Source organism: Canis aureus, chromosome 1, assembly GCF_053574225.1.
Source record: "Canis aureus isolate CA01 chromosome 1, VMU_Caureus_v.1.0, whole genome shotgun sequence".
NCBI classification, from domain to species: domain Eukaryota; kingdom Metazoa; phylum Chordata; class Mammalia; order Carnivora; family Canidae; genus Canis; species Canis aureus.
In genome coordinates, this window is record NC_135611.1 from 104,232,104 (window position 1) to 104,260,103 (window position 28,000).

At 45.1% G+C, this 28,000-nt stretch overlaps 2 protein-coding genes and 1 long non-coding RNA gene across 11 annotated transcripts in view; 2 read left to right on the top strand and 1 right to left on the bottom strand.

Annotated features, from left to right (window-relative positions):
- The first annotated feature begins 6 nt into the window (after positions 1-6).
- On the top strand, positions 7-8,381 carry LOC144324717 (uncharacterized). The gene is made up of 5 exons (XR_013390152.1): positions 7-206; positions 776-1,192; positions 1,454-1,589; positions 2,117-2,277; positions 8,288-8,381. It is a non-coding gene; the product is annotated as an uncharacterized LOC144324717 (long non-coding RNA).
- Positions 6,693-28,000, bottom strand: LOC144324684 (uncharacterized). The gene is made up of 3 exons (XM_077916042.1): positions 27,230-28,000; positions 10,142-10,296; positions 6,693-9,125 (listed from the first exon to the last, which is right to left on the bottom strand). Exons 1-3 carry the CDS (start codon positions 27,362-27,364, stop codon positions 8,897-8,899), a joined length of 519 nt encoding a protein of 172 aa, XP_077772168.1. The 5' UTR covers positions 27,365-28,000; the 3' UTR covers positions 6,693-8,896.
- The window catches only part of LOC144324540 (cationic amino acid transporter 3-like), a 42,624-nt gene continuing 37,473 nt past the window's right edge, over positions 22,850-28,000 (top strand). For 3 of the 9 annotated variants that reach the window (XR_013390025.1, XR_013390032.1, XM_077916014.1), the window contains exon 1: positions 22,900-23,020. Coding sequence is in view for 5 of the 9 variants with exons in the window: in XM_077916014.1 (XP_077772140.1) it covers positions 22,939-23,020 (82 nt within the window). In the remaining 4 variants the exon portion in view is untranslated. Of the gene's footprint in view, positions 23,146-28,000 lie in introns of all 9 variants that reach the window. The other 6 variants (XM_077916010.1, XM_077916007.1, XM_077916020.1 and 3 more) reach the window with 5 other exon arrangements.

Consider the following 28,000-nt stretch of genomic DNA (forward strand, 5'->3'; position numbering starts at 1 on the left):
CGCTGCGTCAGGGGCCGCGGGCGCGCGAGGCTGGGGACGGAGGTGCAGGCGGACGTCAGCGGGGACGGGTTGGCGTGTCCGTCCGCCTCCGGCCCTCTGGCCCGCGGCCTCCTCGCTTCCATGCGCTTCCACGCGGCGGACTTTCCTGCTCTGGCTCTTTTGCTCTTAGACCGCATCTGGGGAGGAGACAGAGCCTGTGAATCAGGGTGAGTGACAGGGAAGGCGTCCTGGGCCCGGCGCGCGTCTGCCAGGACAGCTGCCTTCCAGAGGACTCGCGGAGCTCCCACCTCTTTCTCCGACCCAGAGCGGGGCCTCGTTCCTGCCTCCTGCGGTTGCCCGGGCTCCAGGAGGGAGGCGGGGAGGAGGCGCGAGCCTCGGGCTTGTGGCCGGAGGAAGGCAGGGCGCGGGGACCTATCCGAAGGCTAGAGGCCACCCTAAGGGGCTCTGTGGTTAGGGAAATGGGGTGAGTCTCAAAGATCCTGACTGGGGACTAACGGGACGTGATTGACATTGGAGCCCTTTATCTTCTTCTGGTGGGGTTTCTTTTCCTCTCCTTCCTTCCTTTCTTTTTCTTTTTTCTTTCTTTCTTTCTTTCTTTCTTTCTTTCTTTCTTTCTTTCTTTCTTTCTTTCTTCTTTCTTTCTTTCTTTCTTTCTTTCTCTTCCTTCCTTCTCTTTCTTTTTTTCTTTCTTTTTCTTTCTCTTCCTTCCTTCTCTTTCTTTCTTTCTCTTCCTTCCTTCTCTTTATTTCTTTCTTTCTTTTTTTTTTTCATTCAGAGAGAGAGAGAAGCAGAGACAGGCAGAGGGAGAAGCAGGCTCCATTCAGGGAGCCCGACGTGGGGCTCGAACCCACGTCTGCAGGATCACGCCCCGGGCTGCAGGGGTCGCTAAACCGCTGAGCCACCGGGGCTGCCCTGGTGGGGTTTCTAGACACACGAATAGGAATAAAGATCTGGACTGGATGACCTAAACTCTGCGAACCTTAGTTCTAAGGGATGGACAGAAAGAGTTTTAAAAGATTCCCTCAAATATTATTCAAAGAAGGAAATCCCGCCGTTTCGTGTAGACATGGATGATGGAGGGTATTATTAACAGACAAACCTGAGAGACAAAGGCCTACTCCGTGATCTGACTTCTACACGGAGTCTAGAAATGTCCGAACTCTTGGAACTAGAGAGAATGGTGGTTGCCAGGGTAGGTGTGGGAAATGGGGGAGACATATATCAAAGGGTCCAGACTTCAGTTAGAAGATGAAGGAGTTCTGGGGATCTGAGGTACAGCATAGTGATGAAATCCACAAGATAGTAAATCCAAATGGAAACTATGTGGGGTGGTAGACGGGTTAGATAGCTTGAGATTGGTGGCCATTTCTTTTTCTTTCTTTCTTTCTTTCTTTCTTTCTTTCTTTCTTTCTTTCTTTCTTTTCTTTCTTTCTTTTTTTTTTTTTAGGGAGAGAACCCCAAACGGGCTCCCTGCTCGGCACGGAGTCTGAGGTGGGGCTCCATCTCACGATCCAGAGACCATAACCTGAGCAGAAACCAAGAGGCTTAGCCTTGTGAGCCAACCGGATACCCCCACTATGATCATTTCGGTGTGTATTTATACCAAACCACCATGCTGTACACCTTAGAGACTTATAATTTAAATGTGTTCCCTGGGGAAAAATACCAACAGTTCCTTAAATTGAGAGTTGGTTAGGTATTGAGGCTTTCCTTAGCTGGTCTTAGGCAAACAAAGGCTGTTGGCTGGGCTGTGCCCTTGCTGTCCTAAGAAGGAGACACTGAGTAGGCATGCCAGATTCATGACCAGCCTTTCCTTCTTCCTGGGGCTGGACACCAGGAGACCCTAGAATGGATACCCTTGGTGGGTGCCCTGGGATTAGGGTGGAGCCTTGCCCAAAACATGCATCCTGTCTGCCTCTGATTCTAGTGGAAGAGGAGTACTAGCTAGCCATATCTAGGCACCATCTGACTGCCTTCCCATATCACTGCACTTAATCTCTTGCAACAGGTTTATAGGCCAGCCACCATTCCAATTCCCAGTTTCAGATTAGGACGTTGAGGCAGATAAATTACATAATAAGATTATTTCTTCCCAATCTCATTTCTACTTCGGTAGCTGCCCTTTTGGAAGATAAGGGACCTCAACTCTTCTAGATAGGATAACCAGCTCATCCTGATTTCCCCGGAGCGGAGGTGGAGGTGCTTCTTGCTGCATCTGGAAAATCTCTCAGCCACAAACAGGCTGAGACTGTGAGTCACCCAGATTCTAGACCAAAGGTTGGCAAATTCTCCTTTGCCTGTTTTTATGGCCGGTGGGTGAAGATTGGCTTTTGCAATTTGTAAAGGTTTAGAGAAGAAAGGAGGGTAAGGATGATGAGGGCGGGGTGGGGTGGGGCCTAGAGAGAAGGCTGGAGGGGAGGATAGATGAGGGTGGGGTAAGGGTGGAGATGAAGGTGGAGTCTGGGGGAGGGTAGGGGAATGGGTGGAGGTGGTGATGAGGGCACATTGTGGGGGGGACAGGTGAGGGTGAGATGAAGGAGAGAGATGAGGGAAGGGTGGGGGAAGACAGGTGAAGGCAAAGGTGGGGGAGCACAGAGATTGGGGGATGAGGAGGATATGGAAGAGGACAAGAATATGGGACAGAGATTGCATATGGCAGAGAACTTAAAAAAATATATACTATGTAGAATTTATCTATGTAGAATTTTTGCCAGCTGGTGCTCTGGACGCCCTCAAGGTTAGAGCTGGAGCCCCACCTGGAGGGGGAAGAGGGGAGGTTACAGAAGCGAGGGCAGCTTAGACTCACTGGAAGGATGGGAGAGCTTTCACGTTGGGGTTTCCCGGGAGCCACAGAACGAATGGTGTCCGTGGAGCCACCACGGTGGACTTCGGGCAGGGCGGGTGCCCTTAAGGGCTGCATGGCACTTGAGTGGCCTGTGGGACAGACAGAGGGGCTGTTGACTTTGTGGCTCCTTTGAAGGGGCAGCGGGGAAAGAGCCCGAGGAACCCATCACCCTCCAGTTCCATGTCCTTGATAAATGTCACTTCCCTGAGCTTCAGTTCCCCTCTTGGTGTGGGGATGTTCCTAAGTGCTTCTCATGGGATTCCACATTGTCCTGTTGTCCTCTCAGTGGGGATCATTATTCCCATTTATCAGGTGAGAAAAGTCCAGCAAAGAGGGTTTAAACCCTATGCTAGGGGCACCGGTCGCAGACACAGGCATTGCTGGCTATGATGACAGCTGTCTGCTGGGAGCCACAGATACTCAGGACTGAGTCCACCAGTCACAGGGTCACGGCCCCACCTACCCAGACTCCTCTCCATCCCTAATCTCCCCAGTCCTACTCACCCTGATGATTTGCTCTGGAATTTCCTCTCCACGTGCTCCAAGAAGAGCCCCTCTGTGGAGCCCCTTGTGGTTTCCCCCAGGGGCCCTGCATTCACTCATGCCCCCTCTCCATGACTCAGTGCTCCCCCGGGGTCCCTGGTTCTCCTCTCAAGCACAGCTTTTTGGGTAGGTTTGGAGATGCCCCCAGAACTAACAGGCTCGCTCTCTGAGCCTGTGGACTCTGAATCTGATGTGACAAGTGGTCCAGTGAAATAATTACTGGTGGCAGGTGTGATCAGAAAAGTGAGGGTGGGGATCCCTGGGTGGCGCAGCGGTTTGGCGCCTGCCTTTGGCCCAGGGCGCGATCCTGGAGACCCGGGATCGAATCCCACGTCGGGCTGCCGGTGCATGGAGCCTGCTTCTCCCTCTGCCTATGTCTCTGCCTCTCTCTCTCTCTGTGACTATCATAAATAAATAAAAAAAAAAAAAAAAAAAAAGAAAAGTGAGGGTGGGTCTGGAAATGGGGAGATGATCCACGTAGAATGGTAAGGAAGCTCCCTCTGGAGCCACTGTTGCTCTGAAAGGACAGAAGGGAACGGTCGGTGAGGAGAGAATTTGGGGCAATAGGAAAAGACTGGACAGAGCTCGGTGTACTTGTGAAACTAAGTGAAAAAAGTGAGTAGCCCGTATTTTGACAAGAGCTTCTGAGAGTTCCTGGGCACGTGTTAGTGTATGTTTACGTGTCTGTATACACACATGTACACCTGTAACACACTCAGAGCCTCCTCAGGGGAGTCGTCCTAGAGTCTGGTTGCAGAAGCTCTCCCGCAGCAGCTCTCATCATCAGACAGTTTGGGGAAAGACAGAATTAGAAAGTGGTAGAAAGGGATGCAGCAGGATTTGATGTAAAAAAAGGCTCTCATTCTGAAGATGCTAGGAAACCATTCTTTCCTTTCTAGAATATTCCTTGAAAGCTTACTTTGTGACAGCCATTATTATATTTCCTGTACAGATTCTATTGCCTTGTCAATTTTTACTATTCTATTAGTGATCATTTGGCTAGGAAACATTCGTACAAGTGGAAGCTATCCAGCTAGTAATGGTGGAAGTTGTTTCCATGCATTTGTAAGCCCTGACACAATATTACTTGCATGTTGATTTAAGCAACTAGCTTTGGGGGCACCTGCCTTTGGCTCAGGTCATGATCCCGGGGTCCTGGGATCGAACCCCAAGTCGGGTTTTCTGCTTGGTGGGGAGTCTGCTTCTCCCTCTGCCCCTCGCCCTGCTCGTGCTGTCTCTCAGTAAGTAAATGAAATCTTAAAAGCCCAAACCAAAAAACCAATCGGCTTTGGCTGCTCTTCAGACCACGAGCCCTATCACTGTGCTTTTTTTTTTTCTTTAAGATTTTATTTATTTATTCATGAGACATACACAGAGAGGCAGAGACATAAGCAGAGGGAGAAGCAGGATTCCTGTGGGGAGCCTGATGCAGGACTTGATCCGGAACTCTGAGATCACGACCTGAGCCGAAGGCAGGTGCTCAACCACTGAGATACCAGGTGCCCCCTATCCCTGTTCTTTAATAAAACCACCTTTCTGCACCAAAAAAACATCCCCCCAAAAAACTTCACAAACCCCACATCAATTTTAAGAAGGTGCTTTGGGGACCATCAGGGAAATTTGATTATCACCTAGTATTAGGTTTACCAAGAGCTCTCTTTTATTTTTTTTTATTTTTTAAAGATTTAAAAATGTTTAAAGTAAACTCTGTACCCCAGGGGGCTCAAGCTCATGACTCCGAGATCAAGAATCCCATGTTCTACTGACAGAGCCAGCCAGGAGCCCCTACCAAGGGTCTTTTAAAATTTTTTTTAATTTTATTATTTAAAAATTTTGTTAAATTGATTTCATTTTAAAAAAACATTTTAGGGGATCCCTGGGTGGCTCAGCGGTTTAGCCTTTGGCCCAGGGCGCGATCCTGGAGTCCTGGGATCGAGTCCTACGTTGGGCTCCCGGCATGAAGCCTGCTTCTCTCTCCTGCTGTGGCTCTGCCTCTCTCTCTCTGTGTCTATCATAAATACACAAACAAATAAATCTTTAAAAAATAAAAAAGATTTTATTTATTGGTTTGAGAGAGACTGTGCACAAGCAAGGGGAAGGGGCAGAAGAGAGGGAGAAGCTGACCCCTTGCTGAGCTGGAATCCCAACTGGGGGCTTGATCTCAGGACCTTAGGATCATGACCTGAGCCAAAGTCAGACACTTAACCGACTGAGTCACCCTGGTGCCCCTCAAAAAATTTTAAATGCTGTACTCCCTTTAACATGAATTAGTCTCACCAGTGAGATGGTGAGTGAAAGAAGCCATGCACACACAGACACACATGAGTTCATATGCTGTGGTTTGGGTTTTTTGGAAGTTCAGCCACAGGCTAAGTAATAAGTGGAGATGAACATTGGCCCCATTTGGGGTGATGGAGAGGCCATCTGAGCACACATTCTATGTGAACACCCACAACAGGAGAACCAAGTCCCCACTGTGGAGATGGGTCTCTTCCACTCATTGCCAGGGGTCAGAAGGCAGGATGCAAGCCCAGCTTCAGAGTCTCCAAGTGTTCCCACCCTTAGGGGTGCAGAAGGTGTTGGGCACCGAGCCCTCCCAGCCTGGGGGGTCCCACCGTCACACCTGCCTGGTGGGCGCCGGCCCTCAACCTCCACCACCCTGCGCCCTAGCCCTCCCCTTCGCCTCACCGTGGGGACTTCCTCCGTCCGGGGATGTCTTGGAGTCTTCTCAAGAGGTGCATCTCTGGAGCATTCAGGCTGTGGTGTGTCTCTGGAGCTTGGACTCTCGTTTACCTACAATCCTGGGTTAATTCACAGCTGCTTCTGGGACCACTTGTCTTCCATTCCTGCAACCTGGGCTTCGAAAGCTCCCCAGGTGTTCTCTATGGAATCTGCAGGTTTTGGCCTCGAGGGTCTGGTAGGAGGGGCTTAGATGCAGGGTAGGGCTCTTATCCTAAGGCACTAGAAAGCCTCTGGTTGACCTGACCAATCTCCCTCTCCTGACCAATCTCTCTCTCCTGTTTTCTTTCCTCCAAATACATTTTGAAAACCTACTTGGTGGCACCTGGGGTGGGGTGGGAAGCAGGAAGAAACTCATGTTCAGCTTGCCCTCTGGTCCCAGGAAATCAGTGGATACCTGCCCTCTAAGAAGGCATAAAAATCCATGGATTCCATGTGAAACTGAGAAAAAAATTAACCCCAAAAAGAATAATTGAACTCATTTTTCATTATTGGAATAAACAAGAATGTAGACTTCATCCTTTTTTTAAAAAAAGATTTTATTAATTCATGAGAGAAAGGCAGAGACATAGGTAGAGGGAGAAGCAGGCTCCTTGTGGGGAGCCTGATGTGGGACTTGACCCCAGGACCATACCCTGAGCCAAAGGCAGATGCTCAACCACTGAGCCACCCAGGTGCTCTAGACTTCTTCACTCTGACCAAGAATTCGTTTTTAACCTGTGGTTCTGTATGGATCCAACTCTCCATCAGCTGTCATTTTATTTTTGATGATTGCTGAGGTCCCCCAAGCAGAAGTAACTCTTTGCTGATGGTGGGAGTAGCAGACTTAGGCAATAACACCCTAATCACCTAATTAATTAGGGGCACCCTATGTGATTGGCTGTGGGGACACATTTGGCTTTTTCTGGTTCATTCTAGGTGAAAGTGAGGATGGGGCAAACATTAGGGAAGTTCTCCATCGTTGACGTGGTCCTGGAGAGTTGGGGCTGTTTTGAACTGACTGCTACAGAGGTTATGGGTCAGAGTTCTCACCTATGTTCTGGCTCCTGTCCATTTGCATGTCCAGTCTGTCAGGCTATACTAGAGTTTCTCAACTTGACACCATTGACGCTTTGGGCTGGATAACTCTTTGTAGTGGGGGGACTGACCTGAGAATTGAGATGCTCAGCATCCATTTGGATACATGCCAGCAGCACCCTCCTCTCCCCAGTGCCACAACCAAAAATGCCTCCTGGTGCTGCCAGATGTCACCAGATGTGCAAAACCCACCCCTGTTTGAGAACCACTGTTACACCAGTACTCCTTATGTTAACAGCGGACTGCTTACAATATGCATGAATTTAGAACATGTAAGTGATGGAAGCCACACAGAAGGGTTCCTGCAGAATGATTCAATCATGTGAAATTTCTGAATGGCCAAAGTCAAAGCAGCAGTGATTCCTTCTGGGCTGCGGGGCGGAGGTGTCGTAGATGTCTTAGGAGAGCATACTGTGTAAAGACATGCCACAGGATGAGACACATGGCACATGCCGGAATGGTTGTCTCTGGCGGGGAAGAGGAGAGGGAGAAACTAATCCTCCTAAAGCTATACCCTGGGAGCATGCCAGTTGTTTCTTCAGGGGCGAGTTGGTGGGGAGCACACACTGAGAAAAAGGTTGGGAAGTGGGGAGTGGTTGAATTCTGGCTCACCATAGGGCACACAGGTTCTGAAGCTCAGGGTGGACTAGAGATGCCAGGAACTCAGCACTGCAGCCAGGCAGCTGGAGGATACCTGTGTGGGACGAGTTTGCCACCTCCCGGGCATCTCCCTGCATGTAAGCACCAAGGCCAGCTCTGATGTATAACAAGTACATAGCCCGGCAGCCTCAGTCCCACGTTCCTGACAAAGCCCATGGTTAACTGATGACCTTTGACTCATTCAGATGCTACCAGCACAAGGAGACGGGGGTTTGGAAGGAAGCAGAAGGGCTTCTTTGGAAGGGCTTGGGGTATTTCCATTGTCTTTAATAGAGAGGGAGCTGGAAAAAAAGGAAAGAAAAATTGGAGGATTGGGGGAATGGAGATATTTGAGTGATCAAGACATAAAATGATGGTTGGAGGTGACAAAAAGTTGAAAAATAAGCCAACTGCCACTTACTGACATTGACTATGTCTTTTTAGCTGAACAATGAAGAGAAAACATGAAGACAAAGAAGCAGGGGAAAAAATATCCTTAGTAGTCCCTTTTTATAGATATAACTGAATTAAGAAATATAGGATTAAAATCTTTCTCTGGCTTTTCTGAGATACATTTGTCAGACAACATTGTGCAAGTGTGAGGTATACAGTGTGTTGTTTTGATATATTATATATTGCAGAATTACCGTCATGGCATTGGCTGACGCCTCCATCCTGTCACATCATTGGTTTTTTGTGGTGTATTACGGTTCCATGTCTTTGGATAAATGTACACATCCAGGTGACTGCCATCGTAATTACGACAAAACATCCCCATCTCAACAAATTTGTTTAGCACCTCTTCCACTCAATTCCACTTTTGTGTTGTTTCTTTCACGGAGCATGTTTTTGAAATGCATCCATGCTCTGATCTTGTATTTGTCTCTTGTGTGGGAATTATTGCAAATCATTACAGTATATGACTTTTTCATTAGTTTCTTTGTGGAGATGAAGAACCAAAAGAATCAGTAGTGAAGCCTGTGGAAAGAATAGGAGATTCCATAATGGGACAAAGGGAGTAGATGTTAGGATCTTGGCAGCAGCCAAAATGGACTATATTGTGGCCAACAGAATGGTCTGCGAGAGCCTTAAAATTGGAGCATATGCTGAGTTGGAAGGAAGGTATCGGATGATCCGTGTAAACCAGGGAAGCAGGGCAGACACCATGAGGGGATCCTGTAGGTGCATCTGTATTTCTCTTGGAATAGCTGGTCTTGACCTCCATCGCAGATAATTGCTGTTTTGCTTTCTTGAGTTTTGCTCTGTGGTTCTTGAACCAAACCTAGGGAGCAAAGAGAGGACCAATGGGTTGATGAATCCAAATGAAATTCTAGAGGTTTTCATTTTACCTGATACCATGGGTACTGTTAGGTGAGAACAGCTAGTTCCATATTAGATCCAGTTGCTGGAAACTCTCCCAGCCTGGGCCCAGGAGGGAACAGAAATGAGAAGTGGTGGGGATAGAAGTTAGGCAGGGATCAGAACACCCAGAGCAGGAGACTCAGGTCAACACACTTAGGCTTATAGCCAAATCTGACCTGCAGCTGTGATTTTGTGTGGCCCATGAACTAAGAACAGATTTTTTTCCCCCTAAAGTTTTTATATATTAAAGTTATCTCTACACCCACCTGATATAAGGCTCAAACTCATGACCCTAGGATTTTTTTTTTTTTAAATTTTTATTTATTTATGATAGTCACAGAGAGAGAGAGAGAGAGAGGCAGAGACACAGGCAGAGGGAGAAGCAGGCTCCATGCACCGGGAGCCCGACGTGGGATTCGATCCCGGGTCTCCAGGATCGCGCCCTGGGCCAAAGGCAGGCGCCAAACCGCTGCGCCACCCAGGGATCCCATGACCCTAGGATTAAGTCATGTGCTCTTTCCACTGAGCCAACCAGGTACCCCAAACAGGCTTTACATTTTTAAATGGTTGAGAGATAAACAAAAACCCACAATAAGAGTATTTGTTGACATGTGAAAATTATAAGAACTTCAAATGTGTGTCCACAAAATTTTATAGGAATGTAGAAGGCACATCCATGTGTCTACATATTGTTGATGGCTGCTTTCATGTTGTTGAATAATTTTGGCAGAGACCATATGGGCCACAAAGCTGAAAATATTTACTGCCTGATCCTTTACAGAAAGTGTCCTGATCTTTGCTCCAGGGATTGGGAGAGAGGGTTTCAGGGGAGGAGTTGGGTGGAGTCTCGGGGACTGGAGTGATACTGTCCTAGGGCCTCTGAGTGAAGGGTCTTCCAGGGAGGAGGCTTGGCAAGGTGGGGCTTTATTTTCCAACCTGCAGGACTGTGGGATGGATCTCCAGTTTTGAGGCCATTTCTCTCTGAAGGCTGGGATTGGGATATGGGTTCTTACTGAACAAGCATTCCAAATCTGCCAATTGTTTTTCAGTGAACATTGTTCGTTTCCTTTGTGAATGCTTCTGGTGCTTTCCTGGGAAGGAGAAAAAGGCACAGATGAGGAGCTAAGACAATTTTATCCTCCACACCTGACCTCCCCTCCCTCTCCACCGAGGTCAAGCTTGGCCATTGAGTGACTAAGATTCCCAATACTTAGGCATGGCCTGGATAACTTCTGTCATGTGTCCTTAGCCTCATTTTGTCATAGTTGCTCTTCCATATATTCAGCATAGAAAAGAGTTAATGTATGCATGTATTTAATTTTAGAAAAGTTTTTATTTTTTAATTAATTTTTAAAGATTTTATTTGATGGAGTAAAGCAGGGGAGCAGCAGGCAGAGGGAGAAGCAGGCTCCCTGTTCAGCAAGGAGTCTGTTTCTCCCTCGCCCTTCCCTCCTGCTTGTGATCACTCTCACTCTTTCTCTCAAAAAAATTTTATTTATTTATTCATGAGAGACAGAGAGAGAGAGAAAGAGAGAGAGAGAGGCAGAGGGAGAAGCAGGCTCCAGGCAGGGAGCCTGACATGAGACTGGATCCCCGGTCCCTAGGATCACGTCCTGAGCCGAAGGTGACGCTAAACCACTGAGCCACTGGGGCTGTTCTCTTTCTCTCAAAATTTTAAGTTTTTATTTGACAGAGAGAGACATAAGTGCACAAGCAGGGGGAGCTATAGAGGGAGAAGCAGGCTATTCAGAAGTTTCAAGTGTAGGGCCACCTGGGTGGCTCAGTGGGTGATGTGTCTGCCTTTGGCTCAGTTCATGATCCCAGGGTCCTGGGATCAAGCCTGCATCAGGCTTCCTTCTCAGTGGGAAGCCTGCTTCTCCCTGTCTCTACTCTCCACTAATGCGTATGTTGTCTATCATAAATAGTCTTCAAGGAAGGCACTGAATCTCTCACACACAGTATATCATCATTCTCCCAGGCACACAGTACTTTCACCATGGCACCCCTCGATCCTCACCTCTCGGTGTTAACACCTTTGTAAACTTCCATCCAACAGGATACCCAACTCGGGTCTTTATGGCCAGTAAAGTACAGAAAATGCCATGGGATGCCACTTCTGAGTTTATAAAAGTCTCTGTGCTTTCTGTCTTGGACATGGTCTTTTGGATCACTTGTTCCAGGGGAACTCATACTGAGCATCCCCTATGGCAAGGCCCTCTTGGCAAGGACCTTTAAAGTGTGCAATCTCAATACATTTTATATGTATATTGACACCCCCATGAAGTCCTATCCACATTCAAGACAATGCATATATCCATCTATCCCCAGGTTCCTCTGATCCGTTTCAAAGTCACCCACCAGATTCCCAGGTTCAACGTGGCCTTAACTCCATACCAGTTAAGGACAATAAGGAAAGGTAAAAAAATAAAGAACAGAAAAAAAAGGGAACAGATGAATATAGGCCAATTTCACTTATGAAAATAGTTTCAAAAGTCATTAAAATATGTTAATTGACCCAAGATTGTTTTTAAAATACATATACAAGAGCAAGTAAGTTTTATCTCAGAAGGGAAAAGATATTTATATCAGAAAAAATAATTTACCACACTAATAAATTAAGGCATAAAAATATCATGGTCAATGCAAAATTTTTTTCTATGAAAATCCACCACCTATTTATGATTTTAAAGAACAGAATTGGACAAAATGTAGGAAACTTTTCAGATGTGCGGGGCTGTGATCCTTGAGATAAGGGAAATTTTATGAAAATACTACGAGCAGGTTGATTTATATTAGAGTACACTATGCCCAGCAATGGCAGAAGTTACATTATTTCCATTGTATATGGAACATTCATCCAGATAGTGTATGCTGTGCCACAGACCAAGGCTCAAAAATTTTTAAATAACTTAAATCATACAAAATATTTATCTGAACATAAATAGTGGAGTTAAGATAGAAGTTGGTAACACCATGATTAACATTTCTCCCCCAGTGTCTGGAGATTAAACACATTTCTGAATCAAACATGAGACAAAGAAGAAATCCAACGGTGTTGGATCAACTGGATATCCATATGGGAAACAAAAATGAACCTCAACCTTCATCTTGAATCAGATGCAAAAATGAACTACAGGTAGACTTCAGGCATAAACAAAGTCTAATGCTTCTGGAAGAAAACAGAGAAAATCTTTGAGACCTTGGGTTGGCAAAGGTGTCAAGACCAGAAAGTATAAAAGTAAAAATTGATGAACTGGGTTTTTCAAAATTAAGATGTTTGTTCTTCAAAAGGCAAGCACAGGATGAAAGAAAATATCATAACACCTGTGTCAGACGAATTCGTGTCCAGAATATACAAATAATCCTATGTTCTTACAATTCTACTCTCAGATATCTGCCTAGCTGGTGAGAGAAGTAAAAATGTCCATACAAAGGCTTATATGTGAATGTTCCTACCAGTTTTATTCATAGTAGCCAAAAGTTTGGGGAGAAAAAAATCCCAATATTCATCAGCAAGGAATGGATAGCCAAATTATGTTGTATTCATACAGTGGAGTAGCACTCACCTATTAAGAATGAGCCACTGTACATATAACACAAATGTATCCCCAAAACATGCTGAACAAAAGGCAGACACAAAGATTTACAAGCAATCCCAGGCAGGCAAAAGTAATCTGTAGGGTGAGAAAGCAGATCAGATGGTGCCTGAGGCTAGTGGTAGAGACCTTGTTTTGTGTGTTGGAATGGGGGTGGGGGATGATGACCACACTTGGGATGTGACCTTTTTTTAGGGTGATCGAGATGTTCTGTGTTTCCATTGGGGTGGTGATTCCTAGGCATATACATTTGTCAAAACATACTAAAGGGTACACTTAAAATGAATAGACTGTATTATAAGTTGCACATCAACAGGGTTGATTTTTTTTAATCTGACAAAATCTTAGCTAATCAAGGAGTAAACCATCTTACCACAACTTTGTGAAAATTATATACCAAACATCATATTATAGCAAACATATTTAATGAAAAAAAATTAAGTGCGTTTCTTTTAGAGTAAGGAGCATGAAAGGGATATTTAAAAGCACACAGGCAGGGTAATTTAGTTCCACTAAGAAAAAAAAATGTGTTAAGATCAAAAGGGAAGAGGATAAAATGGATTCTTTGTAGATAACAGGATTAATTACTAGACAATCCACCAGAATCAATAGATGGGCTTTTAGAACTACTGTGAGTTAAGCAGTTTTGGTAGTTAGAAGACCTATAACATTTCTCTGTTCAAGCCATATTCAACTAGAAATAAAAGTAAAGCACAAGAAGACATCTAACTGCAAAAGCAACCCCAAACTCCAAGATACCTACAAACAAATGAGATTAACCAAGAGGACTTAAGACCTGGAAGGGGCTTCAGTGAGAAAGTCACAACTTAAAGCCATTTGAGGATTTTTTTTTTTTTTAAGAGAATGTCTTTATGACCTCTGACACTAGGGAAATTTTGAAATTAGACACATGAGCAAACCATGAAAGGAAAAAGGATTCATTTGACGGCCTAATTAACTAATGCTGTTCAGTTTCCTTAAGGGAGTGAGACAAAATGGAAGAAGGTATTTGTAAGAAGCAGAACAAGCAAAGCTATCTTAGCTCTGGTCTTGTGAGTAAAACCACAAGAATCGGTGACAGAAAGGCAGGAGGAGGGCAGCCCGGGTGGCTCGGCGGTTTAGCGCTGCCTTCAGCCCAGGGTGTGATCCTTGAGACCTGGGATCGAGTCCCATGTCAGCCTCCCTGCATGGAGCCTGCTTCTCTGCCTCTCTATCTCTCATGAATAAATAAATAAAATCTTTTAAAAAGGCAGGAGGATCCTCAAAAAAACCAAAAAGCTGCCATATGACCCAGCTATTGCACTTCTGTGGATATATCTGAGGGAAACAAATACTGTCAAAGAGATGTCTGCACCCCTCTCTGAACACTGCAGCCATTATTCACAATGGCCAAGACATGAAACAACCCAAGCATCTGTTGGCAGATAAATGGATACAGAAGGTATATAAATATAAGTATTTATAGACATGTATCAATGGAATGGAGTTTTCATCCAAGAGAAAGAAGGAAATCCCACCATTTGCAACAACATGGATGAATGTTGAGAATTATGCTAAGTGGAACAAATCAGAGAAAGACAAATACTGTATGATCTTACTTATATGTAGAGTCTAAAAAAGCTAAGCTTGCAAAGACAGAATGGTGGCTGCCAGGCACAGGGGGTGGTGGGTGGGTTGGGGAGATTTTGTTATAGGATACAAACTTATAAACATTCAATTAGTAGATGGGTAAGACCTAGGGATTGGAACGCCCAGTACAGTGATTATAGTCAACAATACTGTAGTATAAACTTTAAAATTGCTAAGTGACTAGATCTTAAATGTTCTCATCCACAGCAAAGTAGGGTAATTATGTGTTGTGATAGAGGTGTTAACTAGCGGTAGGTGGTGGTATTCCTATCAAATATATAAAGGTATCAAGTCAATGCATTGCACACCTTAAACTTTCACAATGTTGTATGTCCATTATTCCTCAAGAACACATCTAAAGCCTCACTGCATGCCAGGCACTTTTCTAAGTGCTTTGTGAATATTAACTGATTCAATTCTCATTCCCCATGTGGTTGGTACAGGTGAGTAAACAGTCACCGGGAGATTAAATGATGGGTTTGAGGCTAGGCTATGCTCCACCTCTGGAGAACCAGCAGCCAACACATACTTAATAGTGTAGTTTATTGAACTGGGCTCCAGTGTTCATGACAGAGTCCTAGCATTCCTGTTTACCTGCCCTGTGGGTTTGGAGCAAGCATATCACCCTCACATTCCTTGTACAATTGAGACTTCCGGCTGTAACTGGGTTTGTTATTTTTAAAAATATGTTATTTGTAAGTCATCTCTACACCCAATGTGGGACTGGAACTCATGACCCTGAGATCAAGAGTTGCATGCTCCACGGACTGAGCCAACCTGGCGCCCCTTGTTGTAACCACTTTAAGAGATTTAATGGTTGATTGTGCCTGAAAGTGGTTTAGCACAAGCCGTGGAATCAAGTAAATACTTGGCGAAATGATGAGATTTGTAGATTTCCAGATTTCTTGGTTAAGCTTCCATTTCTAGGACTTAATCATCCCAATAGGGATCAGATGGCCCCGTTTCCAAAGGATCAGAGGAATTTTGACACAGCTAACAAAGGGGAGATTTAGAATTCAAAGAAAGAATTGGGTTTCCCTCTAGTTGGGTTTGCCAGGGGAGGACAGCCTTGTCTCCACTACCCTTGTCAGCTGCTCAGGATTCCTTCACATGATGTCCTTCAGTTCCCATACTTCTGGCTTACCTTTAGAAAGGTCTGTGCCTGATGTCCCGAGATCTAGACGTGTTCCCATGCTCTGTCTGGAGCTCTTGTATCAAGAGCTGGTTAAAGTGGCATCGCGACTTAAATACATCCCTTGGCAGCCACACCCCAGTCCCACCCCTCCTCCTTTTTTCCTCCCAGCCATTAATCTAATCCCTTGATCCTCCAGCCCCTGGTTATCTGCCATTTGATGTGAAGTCCACGCACCAGCACGATCAGCATCACCTGGGAGCTTGCTAAATGCAAAATCTTCACATATTGCTCAAACGGTGTGAACTTCAGTTTTAAGATTAACACATTCTAGTAATCTAACATACAGCATGGTGACTAGAGCTACTAATACATATTAGAGACTTGATAGTTGCTGACTTAGTAGATCTTAAATGTTCCCACCACAAAAAAACAAATGGTAAGTATGTGACGGGATGGAGGGCTTAGCTACTACTATGGCCACAGTCATGTTGCAACTTGTTCACTTGGAACCTACACATGTTAGATCACATCTCAGTGAAACTAGAAACAAATGGAGATTCTGCAGAACTGCTGAGTCTATTTCACAAGAGCCCCAGGTGATTCGAGTGCGTGGTAGAGAGAGCATCGGCATGCCTCAGATCAGTGCCTCTGAGCAGAAGGGAGTTCAGGATCACCTGGGGGGCTTGCTGGAACACAAGCGCTGGTACCAGCCCCAGTGTTTCTGAAATAGCAAGCCTGGGCTGGGGCCTGAGGATTAGCCTACGTAAGGAGCTCCCAGGTGGGGGGACCTGGGGAGCTCAGGGCATGATCCTGGGGCCCTGGGATTGAGTCCTGCATCAGGCTCTGTGCAGGGAGGCTGCTCCTGTCTCTGCCTCTTAGTCTCTCTAAATAAATAAATAAATAAATAAATAAATAAATAAATAAATAAATAAAAATAAGGGGAGCTTCCAGGTGATGATTAGGTGATGGTTAGGTCACAGTCAATAACAGTCACTCTGGTACCATGTGGAGTGCTTAGTATATGCCTGACATTGTTCTAAGCACCTACGTGTACTAATTTATTTAGTCCATGTAATCTCATTCTACAGATGAGGAAACTGATAAAAAAGGAAGTTTAGTTGACTTGGCCAATGTCCCACAATGAGTAAGTGGCAGAGACAGTGTTCTTACCAGGCCATTTTGCTCTGGTTACCAGAGCTTGCTCTGCTTTAACCAGAGAAGTGCTATTGCCCCTAAATCGAGTTGGGGGAGCTGGGGGATCCACAGATAAGCAAAGAACTGATTTAACATGGATAATTGCATAGGAAGAAACAAACATGCTCAAATAAAGGGGCTAAAGAGTCTTTAGAAATAGCACATATAAGTCTACTTATAACTAGATGTCTGCCTACCCTTTGTCTTAGGTTTTGAGTTTTGGGCCAGAAAGCATCCAGCCAATTCAAGTATCATCTCAAGTCAGTAAAAAATAATTGCATAAGGAGACCTGATAATCAGTGAGAAATGACATCATCGTCATCAGATAATCAGCCTCATCTGCTAACCAGCTTAACAAATAATGTGTCTGGGAGGCAATGAATACATCTTTAGTGGTGAACCGGACACATCAAGCAAAGATTTATAAGCCATAATTACATCTTCTGGTGGTGTCAAACCAATTTTATTTTTATTATTTTTAAAGGTTTTATTTATTTATTAATGAGAGGCAGAGACATAGGCAGAGGGAGAAGCAGGCTCTCTGCATGGAGCCTGATGTGGGACTCCATCCCTGGACCCCAGGATCACGCCTCGAGCCAAGCTGAAGGCGGACACTCAACTACTGAGCCGCCCAGGCTCTCCAAGCTAATTTTATTTTATTTTTTTAAGATCTTATTTATTCATGAGAAACACAGAGAGAGGCGGAGACATAAGTAGAGGGAGAAGCAGGCTCCCCGTGGGCAGCTCAATGCGGGACTTGATCCCAGGACCCCGGGATCATGACCTGAGCTGAAGGCAGATGCTCGACCACTAAGCCACCCAGATGCCCGAATCATGGGCTTTAAAATGATTAAGCTGCGGGTACCTGGGTGGCTTAGTCAAGTGTCTGCCTTCAAATTATGATCTCAGGTATTGGGATCGAGCCCCATGTCAGGCTCCCTGCTCAGCAGAGTCTGCTTCTTCCTCCCCCTCTGCCTGCTGCTCCCCTGCTTGATTTCCCTCTCTCAAGTAAATAAAATCTTTTAAAAATTATTTAAAAATAAAATGGTTGGTACGCCTGGGTGGCTCAGCAGTTGAGCGTCTGTCTTCGGCTTGGGGCGTGATCCTGGGGTCCAGGGATGGAGTCCCACATCAGGCTCCTTGCATGGAGCCTGCTTCTCCCTCTGCCTGTGTCTGCCTCTCTGTGTGTGTCTCTTATGAATAAACAAATAAAATCTTTTAAAAAAATTAATAAAATGGTTAATTTTACATTAAATGCACTTCACCCCAATAAAAAAGGCCACTAAAAATGTGTCACATAAAGTCCAGTTCTGGGAGGTACAAAGGCCTGATTTCCAAGCTGCTCCCATCCTAATGCAGTCAAAGGGGCTAATGCCATAGCCTGTTTCTATTGATACACTTTTCCCTCTTTCTCAGGAAAAGACCAGGTGTAGTAGGTTGACCTCAGGAAAACCTAAATGCTAAATGTAGAATACTTGCTTTAAAAAAAAAAAAAAAAAAAGCAAAGGGGCACCTGACTGGCTCAGTCAGAAGACCGTGCAGCTCTTGATCTCAGGGTTGTGAATTTGAGCCTCATGTTGGCTGTAAAGATTATTTAAAAAAGTGAACTTAAAGATAAAAGATCATCTTCATAATTCAAGTCTTTTTGAGGTAGCTCACTCTTTTTTAAAATTAAAAAAATTCATTGATTTTTACAAAGTGATTAAGACATTTATTTCAAGAAGAACTCCTTTTCCATTCCCAAATTTCAGTAGATTTAGGAACTGGAACATCCATTTTGAATAAAGATTCTTTGAATACTCACAAAGTTCCAGATAATTATCCCACTTTTTGTAGTCAGATTTTGCCAGAACACAGATTTCAGAATTTCATAACACACTGATTTTATTTTATTAAAAAAATTAGTTTAATTCATTTTTCACTCTTCAGAGGTTTCACTGCACTTTGTTTTATATTATTGTATTTTTTATATTATTGTATTTCACTGCACTTCATATTTTATATTATTCTATATTTTGTTTTTATTTATTTTATAAATATGGCTAGTCGTCTGGGGCTCTTATGCCTTGGGGGCCACCCGATAGTCAATTTCATTGTCATACCAGGAAATGAGTTTAATGGGAGCCAGACCAATAGCAGAGGTGGAAGAGTGGGTGTCCCTGTTAAAGACTCAAGAGACAAGCTGGCCCTCCATGTAAACCCAGAATGCCCCTGCGGGGGCTCTCTGATGCTGACTCCACCACCTTCTTGATATCTCCATATTGAACAACTTCCTTCAGATGGCAGGTCAGATCCAGGACCCATGTTGACTGTGGGGACTCAGGAAGGCCATGAGCCAGCTTCCCATTCAGATCAGGGATGACCTTGCCAACATCTTGACGGTGCTGGTAGAAGCAGAGATGACATTCTGGGAAGCCCTTTACTCATACACCACAGCTTCCCAGAGGGGCCATCCATGGTCTTTTGGGTGGCAGTGATGGCATAGACTGTGGTCATGAGTCCCTACGTGATGCCAGAGTTGTCGTGGATGACCTTGCCCTGGAGGAGCAAGCAGTTGGTGGTTCAGGAGGCATTGCTGACAATCTTCAGGGAGCTGTCCTCCTTCTCATGGTTCACACCCATCACAAACTTGTAGCATCAGCAGATGGGGCAGAGATGATGATCCTCTTGGCTTCACCCTTCAGGTGAGCCTCAGCCTTCTCCAGGGCAGTGAGGACTCTGGCAGACTCCACAGTTTGGCACCAGATTCACCCCATATGATGCTCTTGATCCTGGAAGATGGCAGTGGGCTTTACATTGATGGCAAATCTTGACTGTGCCATTGAATTTGGCATGGGTGGAATCCTATTGCAACAGGTAGGTAGCTGAGGCTAATGAGGGGGTCATTGATGACAATATCCACCTTGCCATAGTTAAAAACAGTCCTGGTAACCAAACGCCCAATATAGTCAATCCATTTACTCTGACCTTCACCATTGTGAGAGTCAGACATATCAAGAGATGCCACTGGCACCACGCAAGAAGATTTGGCTGCCTGTTGAGTGGGAGGAGCAGAGGGCCTAAAATTTTAAAATTTAATGATTTCAGAAATTCTACTTGAGTCTAAAAAAGCACACCTTGAGAATAAACCTGCAGCTTCAGGGAGAGATAGGAAGACAGTGAAATTGAGTTAGTGGTGTTTTTCACCCGTGGCTGTAGATTGTCATTCTCTGCAGAGTTTTAGAAAAATGCCTGGGGCTCCACCCCAAGGTCAATCAACTCAAATCTCTGCAGGTGGGGCCTGAGTATAAAGATTTGCATGGAGTCCTCAAGTGATTCTAGAGCTCAGGTTGGGTTGGAAATTGCCAGTTCAGTCACATCTCTAGAAGGATTAAGCTGGTGTCCACAGGAGTTCACCTTGAAGCCTGGGGAATCAAGGTATGCCACAGAGTTCTTGAGACAACCTGTAACAGCATTGCCCTCCAGCTAACACTCACTGCTTACCTAGAGGACCAGTCCCAGGAAAGGAGGCTAGCCACTACTCCCCCAAATCAGGGGCCTTAATCTCTTACCTGTGCCTGGGTCAGTTTCTAATCTTATCACTGCTCTCAAATCTTTTATAATCTGAGGGAATCCCCTGCCCATTTTTCCCTGTAAACCATTTCCCATGCCTGCTGGAATCAATGGTTTGACTTCAACTACCACCATTGGCATTTTCAACCCTCTTCTCTGACTAATGTTTCACACTTTTGCTCTAAAATTCCAAAGATTTTGTTTTCCCTCCAAAGTGAGTGGAGGGTATTTATCCATCCACATCCCATTGGTGGATGGGATATATATTCACTGCTCTTCAGTGCTGAAATCTGCCTATTGTTCATCCTGTATCCTTAAACAGAGCCAGCGGGCAGCCCTGGTGGCCCAGCGGTTTAGCGCCGCCTTCAGCCAAGGGCGTGATCCTGGAGACCCGGGATCAAGTCCCAGGGATCCCTGCATGGAGCCTACTTCTCCCTCTGCCTGTGTCTCTGCCTCTCTCTCTCTCTGTGCCTCTCATGAATAAATAAATAAATAAATAAATAAATAAATAAATAAATAAATAAATAAAATATTTAAAAACAAAAAAACGAGCCAGCGAATTTGAAACACATGCCATTAGATCACACTGTCTGCTGCCTAGACCAGAAGCTCTTGACTAGGGTAAATTTTGTCCTTGGATAGGTAGACCTTTGGTGATGTCTGGAGACAGGTTTGGTTGTGACAACTAGGGAGCAGGGGATTCAACTGCCATCTAGTGGGTTAGAAGCCAAGGATGATGCTTAACATCTCCCAAAGCATAGTCCAATCCCACACAAGAAAGAATCCTCAGTCCCCAAGTATCAGTAGTAACAAGGTTCAGAAACTCTGCCTTAGATTGTACCATCCACTGCACTTCCTTAGTGAGGTTCTCTAGCCTCATCTTTTTTTTTTTAACTTTTTTTTTTTAATTTTTATTTATTTATGATAGTCACAGAGAGAGAGGCAGAGACACAGGCAGAGGGAGAAGCAGGCTCCATGCACCGGGAGCCCGACATAGGATTCGATCCCAGGTCTCCAGGATCGCGCCCTGTGCCAAAGGCAGGCGCCAAACCGCTGCGCCACCCAGGGATCCCTCTCTAGCCTCATCTTGATTACCTCTTTTCTATAGACTAAGATTGGAATGTTCTACCAGATAGTCACATGGCTTCTCTCAACTTCATCCAAATCTCTTGTCACCTCTTCAGAAATAAGCACAACAACCTCCCTCCTCCATCTCCAAACTAAAAAAAGTAAATGTTTCTAAGCATCCTGTCTTAAAAGCATCCATCAGGGACACCTGGGTGGCTCAGTGGTTGAGCATCTGCCTTCAGCTCAGGTCGTGATCCCGGGATCCTGGGATCGAGTCCTGCAACAGACTTCCGCATGGAGCCTGCTTCTTCCTCTGCCTGTGTGTCTGCCTCTCTCTGTATCTCTCATGAATAAATACATAAAATCTTAAAAAAAAAAAATCCACCGATCTTTATTCCTTTGCACTGCCTTATTTTTCTTTGGCACATTTATCATTTCTTGGCATTACACTTTATTGTATTTTTAAAAATATATTTATTTATTTGGGAGAGAGTGGAAGAAAGAGAGTAAGTCAGAGAAGAGAGAGAAGCAGACTCCCCACTGAACAGGGAGCTCAATGTGAGGCTCGACCCCAGAACCCTGAGATCATGACCTAAGCCAAAGGCAGATGCTTAACGGACTGAGCCACCCAGGTGCCCCTTGGCATTACAGTTTATATCTATCTCTTCATTGTCTCGCTTACTGGAACATAATATCTATGAAATCAGGGTTTTTTTGTTTTTTTCCCACTGAATTCACCCAATTACTCAACAGGTATTAATTATACCAGTCACTGTTAAAGACATCAGAGATACAGAACACACACACACAAACCTGCATGAGTTTATGGTTAAAGGAGACTGCATCATATTTTAAGGGGGAATTCAACTAAAGGACTGGAATTGGAATGTTCTGAGCTGATTCAAGCAGTTAATTCATTCTTGTGCTCTTCAGTAATTAATGAGCTCCGTGTGCAAGTATCTGAGGAGACAGGAAGGATCAGAGTCATTGCCCTCAGGCAGCTTTTTATTTCCTGGTGGGGCACTCTACTGATAATAGATTCATACTGGTAGAAAATGAGTGCTGGAGAGAACAGAGCAGGATGAAGTGATGGAATATGCCGAGAAAAGTGTGTGAGGTCAGGGCAGGATTCTGTTTGTGCTTATCCGGGATGTCCCTTTCAAGAGAGAATCAAAAGTTGAGAAGGATATATCCTGATCATATACTAGGTCCTAATCTTCCCCAGATAATTGATACCAAGAGACCACTTCAGATGGTTCTATTTGGAAAGTCCCCCCCAATTTATTTCACCCTCCCCCCCAATTAATTTGTAGGGTGACACAAAGGCTGCTGGTTTGGGGTGGACCCTGCCCTGCGTCTAGGCTGGTGACACAAGCTTCTCGCTATTCTGTGTTCCAGCAGCTCCAGCCGTGTCCAGTGGTGTCTGTGGTCGTGAGGATGCTCCAGGCAGTCTCCAGCAAGCGTCGGTTACAGAGCACTGACTCTGGGATTCTGGATTCCGGAGCAAGGCCATGCCTTCTATGATGGAACTACTCACTGTTTGAGAAGCGGTTCCTGGAATGCTGAGCCCTAATCAGCCCTGTGACTCTGAACATGGGGCATCAAGGGTCCACAGGGCCAGAAATGCCCATCATGATCTAGGTGCGGATAGACCCCTCCCCCACCCCGAATATCTGGTCCCCGTACTGGATGGGTGAGGCAGCTATGGCTTGCGCCACTGGAGAGGTGTGTTGAGGAATTGAGCTGAGAAGGTCCAGAGGGCACAGGTAAGTTACACAAAGAATTGGCGTCAGATTCCAGTGTTCCTAACGCAGTTACATTGGTGTCTCTTCTTCAGCTTACACTGTGGTGTCACAGGGTTTCCAAAGAGCAGCTGACAGAAGGGAAAGCTACACCCTGGCTCGCAGAAAGGGTCACGTGCCCACATGGGCACTCCTCCGAGGTGACCCTGCAGTCATCACTATAGGGAATTATCCCAGTGGCCAGAACTATGAGCAGTACCCATGGCTTCCCACTTTGTGTGGAGGGAGATGTGGCCTGAAGTCAGGTTATATATGGACTTCTGGAAAGTGGAAAATTGCCTGGCTTATTGGTCAGGGAAAGGAAGATGGAAGTCAGAGCAGTCTGTGGACAAGGCAGGTCAGTGACCTATGGAAAAGCAAACAAAATGTGTAGAACTTTGTGTTTCCTGTTAATGCCCTCCAGAGAGCATTTGCCACAGATGAGGCCCTCAACAACCAGGTAGAGAGGATGCTGTATCTAGTGGATGTGAGGTAGTCTTCCTCAGACCAGTGCTTGTGTCATGGGCCCTGATATGGGATCTTAGAAAGCAGCACCTCACACCAAGGGATTCATTTTGTGCTGCAGATGGCACATCAGTACATGTGTTGACTGTGAATCCACCTTTCGTATCAAATCTTGTATCATACAGAACCAGCTGCCACAGTGGAATGGCTCAGGTGCCAGTTCAGCATCCTGTGGGGGTGGGGTGCTAGGTGCATCGAACTGACAACAGTCAGGATGAGGTGCTGTGTCCCCCAGTAGCTAGAATACATAAGTCTAGCTCTCAGAATTGGGCGAAAGTATAATTCGCTTTTATCACTATCATTTCTAAGGACACACTTGAAAAATTTGTGCTTCCTGTCTGTTGGATGAGGACAGGATCTGTTGGATGAGGGGTATTCATTTTCAGAAGGGCAACACTTCTACCGGGAACCACGGTTCCTGCCTGGTTATTTTGGGCTTTCCATGCTGATTAACTGGTGGGCAGAGAAAGGAGTTATTTGACTGGCATGGATAATCAGCCATGACAACCGGGTACTAGGCTTACTGCTACATAGTGAGGTCCAAAACACGCCTGTGTCTGGGACCCAGAGGATGCCTTTGTGCCTTGTGCCTTGTCATGGGGACAAGGAAATTGCATATCTGCAACCTGATGAAAGCAAAGTTACTTAGACAACCCCACGGGATGGTAAAGTAAGATTCATGTGAATCAGAGATTTTTGATACCTGGCATCGAAGGTATCAAAGATGTCATTTTAATTCCTGGCCTTACTTACACAAAGGAGTTCCTTTGATCAATGACTTTCTCTCCTGCCCCTTCCACTCTCTGATAATTAAATAGGAGACACACTTTCCAATGGTCCCTGCCCCCAAAACCCATAAATCCTGGGTTTGTTTACTAGAAGCCATCTAGAAAGCCTAGGTATGCTGTGTGAAAACATTTCATAGATAAGGAGTCTATTTCGGTTTCCTCTGATAGCATGAGGAGGTCTGATTAGCATATTTACAAGCCAGGATAGGAAGAGTGGATATAGGCCAGGTGCTAACTCTCTCTTCCTAGCAGCCCACAATTCAGACCTTTCAGAAAGGAAGGACCATAGCCAAACTATGGAAAAAGTCCAGATGTCCATTGACAGATGAATAGATAAAGAAGATGTGGTATAGATACATGATGCATATTACTCAGCCATCAAAAAAAATTGAATCTTACCACTTGCAACCACATGGATGGAACTAGAGGATATTATGCTAAGTGAAATAAGTCCATCAGAAAAAGACAATTATCATATGATCTCACTCACTTGTGGAATTTAAGAAACAAAACAGGATTATAGGGGGAGGGAGAGAAAAATAAAACAAGATGAAATCAGAGAGGGAGACAAACCATGAGAGACTCTTAATCATAGGAAACAAACTGAGGGTTGCTTTGGGGGGGGAGTTGGGTGGGGGATGGGGTAACTGGATAATGGGCATTAAGGAGGGCACTTGATGTGATGAGCACTGTTTTTTTTTGTTGTTGTTGTTAAGATTTTTATTTATTTATTTATGAGAGACACAGAGAGAGAGAGAGAGAGGCAGAGACACAGGCAGAGGGAGAAGCAGGCTCCATGCAGGGAGCCAGATGTGGGACTCCATCCCGGGTCTCCAGGATCACACCCTGAGCTGAAGGTGGCGCCAAACCGCTGCGCCACCAGGGCTGCCCAGCACTGGGGGTTATATACAACTAAAGAATCACTGAACTCTACCTGTGTAATAACACATTATATGTATTTATATTTTTTATAATTTAAAAAAATGTTTAAAAAAATTTTAAATTAAGTTCAAATTCAATTAAGGAAGGCCCAAATCACTCAGACAAATGACTTAGACAAAAATACAGTACTGACCCACCACAAGAATCTGGAAGGCATGGCAGAAAAGAGAGAGTTGAGTAATGCTAGTCATCTTGGGTCCAAAGTGCAGTGGGGGCTGTTGCTTGTTCCACTAACCATACTGATGTAAGAATTCTGTGTAGACTGTGGCTGGATTCTTAAAGGCCTTAATGAATGAGGAAATGAATATATTTGAGAAGTGCAAGGCTTGTGCAGTAGCAGATGTCACATCATATCCCCTTGGGGCACCTGGGACATCAGTCTGGGCTTCCACGTACAGCCTCCTGCAAACACAGATTCCCCTTATTCTGCCATAATCTTACCTCAAGTGTAGGGCCTTCCATTGGAATCTTTTCTGGTGCTGTTTACCCCATAGAAAATATTGGTCCAGGGCTGCAGGAAGTCAGTGCCTCTGAGGAAAACCCCCTAGCCAGTGGGGGAAAGTTGGTGCATGAATGCCCCAAACTCCCATCTTCCTGCACAGGGTTATATATATGAGGCATCATGTATACTCTTCAGGAGGGTTCAAAGGCATGAGCATCCCCATCATCACTCACAGCATGGATTTCAATCGCTTATACTTATGTTGGTTCCCCTTCCTTTCTCTGTCTTACTCTCCTTGCTACCTCCTTCTTATTTGGGGTCTCATTTTCCAAATAAACATTTTGAACTCAAGTCCATGCATCAGGCTCTGATTTGGGGAATCCAGATTAAGGCAGTATCATTCTGATAAACAGGATGAGGGAGAGATACAAGAAACAGAAGTGAAAGATCTCCATCTCCCTTCAAAAAAAAAAAAATAACCTACAACAAAAATGAATCAGTTATGGATAAAATCACCAGAGTACAAAAGACTCAGAGACAGGAAAATATAAAGAATTGGGTAGGTGCAATTGCTTTTATAACTCTTTCTTCCCAGTTGTTCATACTGCCTCTGAATTTTTACACTACATTTAAAGTAATTCCTCTGGGGAAAGATTCGGTGCATCAGGAGCCCATTGACAGGTATCTGGTGAAGACAAGAACAGTTCATACAGGGGATCCCTGGGTGGCTCAGTGGTTTGGCGCCTGCCTTTGGCCCAGGGCGCGATCCTGGAGTCCCGGGATCGAGTCCCACGTCGGGCTCCCTGCATGGAGCCTGCTTCTCCCTCCTCCTGTGTCTCTGCCTCTTTCTCTCTCGCTATGTGTCTATCATAAATAAATAAATCTTAAAAAAAAAAAAAAACGGTTCATACAGAAATAACAGAAGTCCCACCAGTGACCCCAAGTCTGTCCCCGAATCCTTCTGCAAGTCAGTTCAAGAAAACCTATCTATGGCAAATCCTGTTCTGATTGAAGATAATTCAGTTCATGAGCCAGATTGCAAATCAGTGGGTAGATAGGATTTCAAAATGCCAGGGCTAAAAGAAAATATTAATAACTAAAAAAAAAAAAAAAAAAAAAAGCAAGCCAGGGCTGGAGTGTTACATACCATGGAACTAGGAACCAAACGCGAGGTCTGGTAGTTCCCAGGCTGGCCTGCAGGGATCCTGTGGCCACAAAACAGCAGTGTCCACAGAAGTAGAGGTGGACATGACATGTGTGGCAGGTGGAACAGAATGTGCAGTGGGGAGGAGTGGATATTTCTGGGGCAGGAGGTGTAGACTGTGTGGGGGAAATATTTGTCTTGGTCTTGGTCATATTGGCCTTCACTTACCTCCAGGTACTTCCTGCTGTTCTTCCTGTGGCAGCTTTTATGCCCATCCTCCATTATCTGGATGGAGTCCTCCCCTCTTAGACCAGGACTGGAGAATGTGCAGAGGCTGAGCTGCACCTGGAGAGTCTTCCTCATCCTTCAGGAGGTAGCTACTGTGGGGCACCGACATTTGGTTCACAGCTCTTCATCCCAGATGAGAGGAAGAGGACCCCTCCACACTTGTCCTTAGCTCGGTATTTCCATAAGGAGCAAAAGAGACATGAAGTAGAAGTGAAGAGAGATTGCAAGAAAGAGGAAAGATCAGGAGCACTGCAGGAGAATGGAAAGAAAGAAAAATGAATCCAGAGGCTCTTCTGTGGTGTTCAGCAAGGGCCCTGTGGTTGGGTCAGCAGGAACCATCTTAGAGAACTCTGAATGTGATCTGGATTCTGGGGTCCTCAGGGATTGTCCTAAAGGTTTTTGGGCCTTGGAGACCCTAAGGAAATCCCTGGGATGGGGTCAAGAGTGGATTCGATAGACCCATCATGGGGACAGGTTCTGTACTCAAGAAAGCATGTTGGTAGTTGGAAACACCTGGGTTGAACAGATTCCACAGGAGAACAGAACACAGCACAGGTCAGCCTGTATATCAGTGGCTGTCAGATTCTTTTACCTGGGTCTCATAAAACAAATGTATTTTCCAACATGACCCAGTACACAAACATATGCATGACCAAACACTTGTACAATTGCACTTTGATGTTTCTGATCTACTCTTTGATGTTTCTAATT